The sequence below is a fragment of the Sander lucioperca genome, chromosome 5, assembly GCF_008315115.2.
Source record: "Sander lucioperca isolate FBNREF2018 chromosome 5, SLUC_FBN_1.2, whole genome shotgun sequence".
Lineage (NCBI taxonomy): Eukaryota > Metazoa > Chordata > Actinopteri > Perciformes > Percidae > Sander > Sander lucioperca.
In genome coordinates, this window is record NC_050177.1 from 39,123,701 (window position 1) to 39,134,370 (window position 10,670).

The window sequence follows — 10,670 nt, forward strand, 5'->3', positions numbered from 1 at the left end:
CTGGGTCTATTTATTTAATTTTTGATTTATTATTATTTTATTTATTTTTGGTTCTGCTCTGTGTATACAGTATGTATGTTTGGACCCAGAGCAATGCTCAAACTAATCTGTTTTTGTTATGCTGACTGACACATTCAAATGAATTTTGAAACATCAGACACTCTACACTCAGCATGGCAAAGTGTAGAATAAGCATTAGAGGAGGAGAAATGGGGGAAATAAAGAGTGAGCTGATGAAAAGGAAGAAAAAGGAGATGAGAGGGTTGGTAATAAAAGATTGAGTGCCCTAAAGTCAAACTGCCCATACTCAAACAACCTGTGACACATCAAGATCAATAATCACCCCACCTTTTTACTCTTTGTTCAACTATTTGTGTTCTGTCACCTACTCACACACACACACACACACACACACACACACACACACACACACACACACACACACACACACACACACACACACAGATCCAAGCACAGACAAACACACTGTGACACAGTTGAACCCTTTGCAAGAGTAAATTAGTTATTTCCTTTGGGGTAAAACTCCAGAGTGAAAAGTGTTTACAAGTAAGTGTGTGCTGTTTGCGAATGTGTATCCTGTGTGCACTTGTTTGTGTGTGTCCCAGCGTGCTTCTGCATATGTGCGTATTGCTGTGGCTCTCAGGCCAGACCAACGCAGGTCTTGACCCTGTCATTGTGTGGGAGTAGGGAATAGCGGGAGGCAATGGAGCTGGAAACACAGAAAATCAGAACAAGACCTGCTAGAAGCCCCCGTGGGTTTTTTACAGCCAGCTATAGAGAACAGCCCTGCGGCACGACAAAATATGACACAAACACACACCACTCTCAACACGAGACAATCAGAGGGGTAGACAGGGGAAGAGAGGAGAAGGGAAGGGAAGAGAAGAGAAAAGAAGAGTTTATTGTTTTCGTAAATTATCAACGTGTCTAGATGACACTCAGAGCAAAGGGATGTCAGAAATAGGAAGAGCAAAATGGGAGATGTAAGGAGTGGCGAACAAAACATGTTAATCATCTCCTGGCAGGCCTTTAGAGTGAGTGGCCTCATTCTGTCCTGTGCATGTATGAGTGTAAATGCATGTACGTGCTATATATGTGTGACTGTGTGTGTGTGTGTGTGTGTGCGCGTGTGTGTGTGCAGGCAGAGATGGTCATGTCACACAGAACAGCTAATGAATTAAACAAAGACTTTGAAGGATTGTTTAAGTGATGCCCTAAGTGCTTACAGTATGCATTTTACTGGTTTGTGTTTTGTCTCAGAGTGAGTGGGAGTGTGTGTGTGTGTGTGTGTGTGTGTGTGTGTGTGTGTGTGTGTGTGTGCACAGCTCTTCCCTGCACAAGAAAATACTATCTCATCTTTATCTTTGCTGAACAGATTGACATACAGTGTGGACACAGACATGATCTGCGTGGCTTGAGTTGAATCTATTAATCAACATCTGGCTGCCCACTGTTAAAACTACTTCAAATTCAAAACACACTAAAAAGGCAGTAAGAAGGAGAGTGCAGAGTGCAGATAGGCATACAATAAATAGAGGAATCATATTAAACTAGTAGATGTAGGTGTAGATGGTATATGTGTTGTATAGAATGGTTATCACTAAGCGGCAGTAGCTCAGTCCGTGGGGACTTGGCTTGGGAATATAGAGTGTGGAATATAGAGTTCTGGGGAGGTGCAAGCTTGCTTCCTGGGCACAGCTGAGGTGCCTTTGAACAAGGCACAGAAACCCCCCAACTGCTCGGGGCGCTTGAAGCTCATTTGCTCTGACATCTCTCCATACATAATACATGTTTATGTTATGGTTATGTGTATTTGGGCCTGTGTGTGTGTGTGTGTGTGTGTGTGTGTGTGTGTGTGTGTGTGTGTGAATATACAGTATATCAACAGAGTGAAACATTTTTTTATTTTCCCTTTGAGGGATTAATAAAGTATACATTATTATTATTATTATTATTATTATTATTATTATTATTATAATCAAGCCATATGATTAGCCAACATGGACAAAACATACCTCAATCCCTATAAAACTATTTACTTTTAAATTGTTTTGTAATTAAGATTGAGAAATGTGACAAAAAACTAAAATACAGTTTTTCTCAATTGTTTACACACAATTACTGGTACTTGAGACACAATGAGCACAACATGTAACTCATGCACCAACCCCCTTAACCAATTCTGCTAAATTACAAGCACAATTCCTGCTTTACACTCAAATTGCAGTTCTAAAACACACTTTTTTCAAAACACTACACACAATTTCTCTGCATTTGGCACAATTTTCACAAGAAACACACTGACATTCAAATATGAACACTGACTCATGACATGGGCAAACACCCATCACACATTTTTACAATTAGCAATCAGAGCTTTAGCATGAAAGGGCAACAGGTGAGCTCTTCTGTTTTGGAGCAATGGATGCCAACATTGGAAACAGAGGCAGAGCCAGAGGAGTGAGAATAAGAGGAGGAGGACGGGGAGGACGAGGACGAGGACAAGGAAGGGGAAGGCCAAGGACCGTAATCTCTGATGAGATCCGAGCCACTTTGGTTGATCATGTGGTCAACCATGGTCTAACAATGAGGGAAGCTGGGCAAAGAGTACAGCCAAATTTGAGCAGGTACACTGTAGCATCCATCATCCGGACTTTCCGAAATGAGAATAGGTAAGAAATACTCTCACTAGAAAATTGCAGTACTACATATCAATACAGTACTCAGTGAGTACAGTAGTACAGTATTGCCTGTGGACTGTTCTGTAGGACTGTAAAAATAAAGTATGTTTCAAGTATTTGGGAAATGTATTCCTACTTTGTATTTACAGTATTTTAGTATTTGTTTGGCAGAACTGAAAGATTACCAACACAAGGTGGTCGGGAACGTCTTCTGTCTCCTGAACAGGAAACTGAAATAATCAACATGGTCCTAGAAAATAACGCCATAACATTACGGCAAATACAAAGAAAAATACTACAAAACAATGAGATGTTTCAAAACATTGATAGGGTAAGCTTATCAACACTGGACCGTGTCTTGCGCAGAAATAATCTGAGGATGAAGCAGGTCTACAGGGTGCCATTTGAACGCAATTCAGAAAGAGTCAAAGAATTGCGACATAACTATGTGCAAGTGAGTCCTATACAATCCCACAATTGATGCATACTCTCAACACTGTATAAATTATACATATTTCAGTATTGTAATCATAATGATGTGCTTCACAATAGTGACCACTCCATGTCTATTTCTGATATTGTCATGTGTGTTTCAGAGAGTCCTTGAGCTAGAGGTGGCTGCAGTGGAGCACCAGTTCATCTTCACTGATGAGGTTGGATTCAACCTCATCAAAAAGACGAAAGAGGGGAAGGAATATCATCGGCCAGCGTGCCATTGTTGAAGTCCCTGGCCAGCGCGGAGGGAACATCACAATGTGTGCATCGATTACCCACCAAGGCGTCATCCTTCACCATGCTACCCTTGGCCCCTACAACACTGCCCATCTGATCACATTCCTGGACACCCTACACAACACACTCATTCCACCAGATCAGGTAGATGGCCCAGAGCAGCTCAGGTATGTTGTCATTTGGGACAACGTAAGTTTCCACAGGGCTGCTCTGGTTCACAACTGGTTCACTGCTCACCCGCGCTTTTTAGTTGTTTATCTCCCTCCATATTCTCCATTCCTCAATCCTATTGAGGAATTTTTTTCTGCCTGGAGATGGAAAGTGTATGACAGAAATCCACAAACGCGTGTACCTCTTCTCAAAGCTTTGGAAGACGCATGTGGAGATATAGCAGCTGATGCTTTTCATGGCTGGAATCGCCATGCTAGGCGATATTTCCCCCGCTGCTTGGCCAGGGAAAACATTGCTTGTGATGTGGACGAGGTGCTGTGGCCAGACCGAAACAGAAGAGAGGATGCAACATAGGTTTTTTTTTTATTTTTTTTATTACGGTATTATTTTATGTAACTGTATACAGTAAATTCTTCTGTTGTTTTGTATGTAGACCACTGTATGTGCAACTTTGTGTTGGTTTGGAATGGGATGTACACGGGTTACATTGTTTTTGTGGGAAAAATAAAATATATTTGTTACCGTGTATTTGTGTTTTCTGAGTATAAGAACAATATTCTCAAATATTTTACAACACACTTATGTACTGTCTGTAGTAAGTGTAACACTGAACCAAAAAAAAAAGGTCTAAGTCATGATGAATGGAGAAGTGTTTTCAGTGTTTTACATTGAGCACATCAGTGTTCAACTGGTTCTTATAAATGTCTGTTCATATGATGGTTTGTGTGTGTCATTTGAAAACAAAATACCATTTTGAGAAGAAATAACATTGTTTAGAATGTAAAGTTTCATTTTGCAGGAGAATTGAGGGGTTTTGCCCATTGTGTGTGTGTTTATTGATTTGTGTGTAGAGTTCTGAGAATATGAGGCATATTACTTGTATGCAATATTACTTGTATGCCTTTAATTGTAAATAGACGTTGCAATCTCACTAACTTCTTGTTCAATAAAGGTCGGACTAAAGATCTGATTTGCTCCAATAATTACACATATGCTACAATTTACTCAAACTTTTAGCAGCTTCACAATAAATCAAACCTTTACATTTAGGAGTCTAATAAGTTCTCATATCATTGGGTCTGTAAAATTGAAAGTGGAAAGAGCCTCGTCTGTTCCATGTTTTGTCTCCTGTTGGTGGATTTGGCCTTTGGTTGGCCTTTAGATTATGGATTGGACCTTTACATGTTTTGGGTCTTGTTTGGTTACTCTCTTATCATAGACAGTATGTATAGATGAGCTGTAATTATGGTTAAGTGGTCTGCTATAGTACAAATTATGTGAGAACAACATAACAGCAGGCTTAAAGAGGAGATGCATAGTGTTTGTATATGAATAAACATAAACAGCTGTACATATGAGCAAGTAAGCAAACATGTATTGTATGGATTAACTGTATGAATCCCCAAATGCACAGCCCAACACACAGAAGCAGTTCTCTTCTCTAGCCTGACCCTATGAGCTTGTTGAGCTGTGTGATGTGAATGTATTATGACACTCTCTGCAGGCATGCAAAATTAAACAGGGGCTCCCACAGGAGGAACCATACATACTTAAGCTGTGATTTCCACTGCTTCATGTACGCCAGGACATTGAGAGCTGCTGCTCTAGCACACACTTTTGCACACACATACACACATACAACATTTACACAATGTTGTACCATTGAAAATGTAGGGTTTGCATTATGTATCCTTGCTTTTTCCATGCAGCGTGTCATAGAGGCCATAGATATTACTTAGACACGAACTTCGTCTTTACACTTTTCTTCATCTCTTTCTCTCTTTGTTTCTGCTTGTCCTTTAAAAAGATTTACTACACTCAACTCAGAAAAAAACATGAGCCACTCGGTCGGCTACTAGAGGAGAGTGCAGTATTCTCAAACACAAGACTTCATTTGGAAAATCACGCTTATCTTTTTTGCGTGCTTGTGCGTGCGTGCTTGTGTGTGTGTGTGTGTGTGTGTGTGTGTAATGGGAGGGGTGGGGTGGGCGGAAGGGGTGAGGGGGTTAGGATTTTGATTGAACAGCTTTGTTCCTATCAAATTTTATTACACTAAATTCATACTTTGCACATATTTATGAATGGATAGGGGTGCGGGGACTGGTTTTAGCCTTTAATTGTAAATAGACGTTGCAATCTCACTAACTTCTTGTTCAATAAAGGTCGGACTAAAGATCTGATTTGCTCCAATAATTACACATATGCTACAATTTACTCAAACTTTTAGCAGCTTCACAATAAATCAAACCTTTACATTTAGGAGTCTAATAAGTTCTCATATCATTGGGTCTGTAAAATTGAAAGTGGAAAGAGCCTCGTCTGTTCCATGTTTTGTCTCCTGTTGGTGGATTTGGCCTTTGGTTGGCCTTTAGATTATGGATTGGACCTTTACATGTTTTGGGTCTCGTTTGGTTACTCTCTTATCATAGACAGTATGTATAGATGAGCTGTTAATTATGCACACACATACACACATACAACATTTACACAATGTTGTACCATTGAAAATGTAGGGTTTGCATTATGTATCCTTGCTTTTTCCATGCAGCATGTCATAGAGGCCATAGATATTACTTAGACACGAACTTCGTCTTTACACTTTTCTTCATCTCTTTCTCTCTTTGTTTCTGCTTGTCCTTTAAAAAGATTTACTACACTCAACTCAGAAAAAAACGTGAGCCACTCGGTCGGCTACTAGAGGAGAGTGCAGTATTCTCAAACACAAGACTTCATTTGGAAAATCACGCTTATCTTTTTTGGCCATAAGTCAGTGGAATACCCTCCCAACACGGCTAATTACATGTATAAATCTTCAAACCTTTTCATGCTTGACAAAATGCGGGACATTGTCAGAAAAAACTTGTACACATTTTTTAATTGTGTCGGTGTGTGTGTGTGTGTGTGTGTGTGTGTGTGTGTGTGTGTGTGTGTGTGTGTAATGGGAGGGGTGGTGGTGGGCGGAAGGGGTGAGGGGGTTAGGATTTTGATTGAACAGCTTTGTTCCTATCAAATTTTATTACACTAAATTCATACTTTGCACATATTTATGAATGGATAGGGGTGCGGGGACTGGTTTTAGAATCTGGGAATGATAATGATGATAATTGTATTGCTGCAACTTTGCACATGTTTGTGAATTTTTGTAATTAGGTGTGAATGGAATGCTAACATCTGTTAAATTGCATGATCTGATGTGTTGTATTCCACTTGCATTTAATACATTAATTGTTTCACTTACCTGCCAAGGGACTACAGGCGGAAAATAGCAATTGTGCTACAACCTGGTGGAATGCATCTCTCCTTGTTTTTAAGGTTAATGTTTAATTGGGCACTGTCCCTGTATACATAAAATACATCACATTACATTGCATTGCATGGATATGTCCTTAAGTTTTTTTCCATTCAACATTCATTAATGTCTCTGTTTTTGCTATGCATGCTATTGAAACACATCCATATATGGATGAGAGCAAAAATACTGTACCATGGTTATCATAAGGTAGTCATTTGATTGGCTGCGAGTTTGGGTTAGGGTCCACTTTACAACTGAACTCTTCTCGCTAGTTCTCTTCTCCTGATAATAATGAATCAGTCATTCTAGTGTGTAGGCACTTACTGTATTCTTCTCCACTTAACGTAGCTAAGTGCAGGCACGTGTGCTTTTGTCCTTAGCTATGCATAGCTTATTTTCCTCACATACAGTACATGGATTAGAGTCAAATTCAATGCTCAGATCCTCAAGGTCTCATTTTCATGGATAAATGTATCTATTCTCATGCATAGAGAATGGCTCATAATGTTCAGTGTCTGAATAAAAGAATACCTGAGTGTAACTCACCCACAAGGGAAAATTTGATGATGATGTGTGCTTGTAGCTCTGTGCATGTATGTTTGTTTTTCTTGCAGTTGGTGTGTGTGTGTGTGTGTGTGTGTGTGTGTGTGTGTGTGTGTGTGTGTGTGTGTGTGTGTGTGTGTGTGTGTGTGTGTGTGTGTGTGTGTGTGTGTGTGTGTGTGAGACAGAGAGAGAGGGAGGGAGGGGGGGAGAGAGAATATGAAATAGATGTAGAGACAGACAAGGAGTGAGTACAAGTGAGAAATGCATTTTCATGTGTGAAATAGTCTTGCTGCACCCACATGGGAGTCATTGACAGGATGAACTTTTTCTCACCTGTGATGTGATTACAGTCCTCTTGAATGCACACAAAAGCCAGGTCACCTGCAGTAAAAGCACCAAAATGTCAAACAAGAAGTGCACAGTCAAGATTTAGCAAATGCTCTAAGGGGGTAAAAGAGAGAAATAACAAGATATAAATGATTCAAAGGCTATTAGGGGAGTGTGTTAGCGAACAACATAATGAGGAGTAGGTCTTAAAATGATGAGCAAAATTATTTCAAAGGATTTCTTGTAAGGTGTTTGGTTCAACTAACCATTGATTTGAGAAATCTCATACTGCATACAGATGGTTTCAGATAAATCAAGTTGTATTTAAGTTTATAATGAATATCTGGAATGATTTCACTACTATCCACTGGTTGTGTCATTGAGTAGTGTGGAAACATTACTTCCTCAATTGTGACAGTGAACTGCAAAAACTGTTTTGTGATTCATAAAAAAATATTTCTGTAAAATGTACACATGCATCTGCATTATCATATTTAAAGTCCACTTTTATTTATGAATAAAATGCTCCAAGTGGCACAAGTTATATATATGTAAGTTATATTTTCCTCTCATTTAATTTGTCTGAACCAGGTTAGTTCATAAGTGGGGGCATTGAGTTTTTCTACACAGAGTTATAAGAGAACAGCTCATTTGTATTAGCAGCATGACTGCTGTGCCATCTGGGGTCAGAACATGGTGGAGACATAATATGTATAGAGTCTCCTCGCTTTTATACGTTTCTTTTCAACAGAAGAAAGAACATCAATCGGCATAATGAAAGTTCCATTTTTAACCCCTGTTGATGACTCTTTACTTCTACATATTAAACATTTAAAATCTCACATAAACCATTCTTACTACTTCTGATTACAGCCACAGGAGCAGATCCTGTTCACAATATCATAACAATGTCAATACATTTACTCCTCATGCACATGCATACTGCACTCTCACACAGAGAGTATCTTTTGAAGACGGCAACTCAAAGACATTTCCCAGTAGGGGGAAACACTCATGCAGCACATATTATCTTTACTTTACATTATCTTAGTAATATAGTACAATAGAGTTATGTGTATTGCCAAAATAATACACTGAGGAAAATCTCTAGAGGCCACCTGTAAACATGAGGAGCTTCAAAGTTAAAGTGTCAACACTTTAACTAGTTTTCAGTGGAGATGTTGGTAAGCTATGCTCCTGAGGATAACATTCTTCTCAAAACAGAGGGTGTTCCAGAGACTTAGTTTTCAGGCCTTAGTGTGACTGAAGTTTATGCGAGAGTAACTCTTTCTGCTGGTTTGTCATATGTTAGCAGCTGCCTGCAGCAGGTGGTCCGACCTTCGTCTCAACAGATCACAGGTGCTGGAACTCTGCTCTGCTCTCATTATCAACCCAAATTCAATTATGTAATAGGAGGTCTCAGCTCCTATGAAGTTGAATGGAATTGATCTTGATAAGGAGCAGAGACCCGTGAAATCTGCAGGGTCCGTGACCCACAGACCAAATAATAAGAAATACTGAGAAGATAGATGAGGCCGCCATGATCATCAAATGCCTGCTGTGTGTGTGTGTGTGTGTGTGTGTGTGTGTGTGTGTATAAAAATTGCTCTACAGTCCAAGCCTTGGAATCATATTTAATAATCAAGAAATGCTTTTGTGCATTACATGTGTACAGTATGTGTGGGAGTTTTGTGATTCTGTGTGGGAGTTTTGTGATTCTGTGTGTGTGTGTGTGTGTGTGTGTGTGTGTGTGTGTGTGTGTGTGTGTGTGTGTGTGTGTGTGTGTGTGTGTGTGTAGAACACATTTTAACAGAGCAGGAGTTAGCAAACAGACAGGTATACGCCCACAGGGTTGATGTCATTCAGACACACACACACACACACACACACACACACACACACACACACACACACACCTGTGTGTGTGTTCTGCTGCTAACTGAGTCTCACAGGCCAGCCAAAGCTGCTCACTTGTCCAAAGCACTGTACTTTCATGTCAATTTGCCATTTCACAAGGGGCGGACAACTCACTGCGCCATTCACTATCTATCCTTGGCCCTGGGTGAAAATGTTCTGTGGCATAAACTTCTGCATAAACATAGACAACACTGCTGATGTTTTTATTTAATGACTATTTTCAAAATAAAAATCGTATACTTAAGATTAAGTGTCTTCCACGTATTTAAGGACAAGGACCGCTTAGTTGAAAGAAAGACAGAGCAGGGAACCCCTACACATATATTGTATACAACTGAGTTATGTGTGTTATTGAATAATATATTACCACTGAAGTTCTCTGCTTTTTAATTACGAATCAGTGTTTTTGGTAACACTTTCTATGAAGCCAGTCTCTATAATGCATTATAAACACAGTTTTAATGTGTTATAATATGCTTATGACGCTCTATAAGTACAGTTATAAGCACTGGTGAATAACATTAATGTTTTATAACAATAATCGTAAGACATGTTTTACTGTCTGTTTTATATGTTTTCATGTTTTGTGTGTTGTATGTTATGTGGTGGTCTACAAAGTTTTAAGGATGTCCTGCCTCTTAGACTGTAAACCTAGTTTACCTACGGGTACCAATGAAATAACCTGAACCTGAACCTGAACATTATCAACCATTTTATAATGACTTATAGGGTCATAAGACTTTAATTGCTCGTCACTCACTGACTACCATTTCATCTCCAGGATCATAGTGTATTATAATTCTCATAATTTTAATACATTATAATAATTTTATAATGCATAATAATCACTGCTGTAAGGCATTATAATGTGATTATAAGTTACTCTAAGTGGTAAAAGGGTGCGTTAAGTAAAGTAATGAAATTCCTGAGGTATAGGTAGATATAATACCATACTAAATATAATTATGTTTTACAAAGTGTTCTGT

The 10,670-nt window shown here is 39.2% G+C and overlaps 1 protein-coding gene and 2 long non-coding RNA genes across 3 annotated transcripts; 2 read left to right on the plus strand and 1 right to left on the minus strand.

Annotated features, from left to right (window-relative positions):
• The first annotated feature begins 2,392 nt into the window (after positions 1 to 2,392).
• On the plus strand, positions 2,393 to 3,424 carry LOC118495027. The gene is made up of 3 exons (XM_036001127.1): positions 2,393 to 2,693; positions 2,874 to 3,156; positions 3,299 to 3,424. Exons 1-3 carry the CDS (start codon positions 2,443 to 2,445, stop codon positions 3,422 to 3,424), a joined length of 660 nt encoding a protein of 219 aa, XP_035857020.1. The 5' UTR covers positions 2,393 to 2,442.
• A 256-nt stretch (positions 3,425 to 3,680) lies between these two features.
• LOC116045547 lies at positions 3,681 to 4,131 on the plus strand. Its single transcript, XR_004103952.2, has 2 exons — positions 3,681 to 3,782; positions 3,820 to 4,131. It is a non-coding gene; the product is annotated as an uncharacterized LOC116045547 (long non-coding RNA).
• A 1,078-nt stretch (positions 4,132 to 5,209) lies between these two features.
• On the minus strand, positions 5,210 to 10,370 carry LOC116045546. The gene is made up of 3 exons (XR_004103951.1): positions 10,244 to 10,370; positions 7,789 to 7,792; positions 5,210 to 5,219 (listed from the first exon to the last, which is right to left on the minus strand). It is a non-coding gene; the product is annotated as an uncharacterized LOC116045546 (long non-coding RNA).
• Between the last annotated feature and the right edge of the window lie 300 nt (positions 10,371 to 10,670).

Coding starts and splice junctions, on each gene's coding strand:
- LOC118495027 (XM_036001127.1), top strand. CDS start 2,443: ATGGATGCCAACATTGGAAACAGAGGCAGAGCCAGAGGAGTGAGAATA. Junction 2,694..2,873: donor ACTTTCCGAAATGAGAATAG/GTAAGAAATACT, acceptor TTTGTTTGGCAG/AACTGAAAGATTACCAACAC. Junction 3,157..3,298: donor TGCGACATAACTATGTGCAA/GTGAGTCCTATA, acceptor TGTGTGTTTCAG/AGAGTCCTTGAGCTAGAGGT.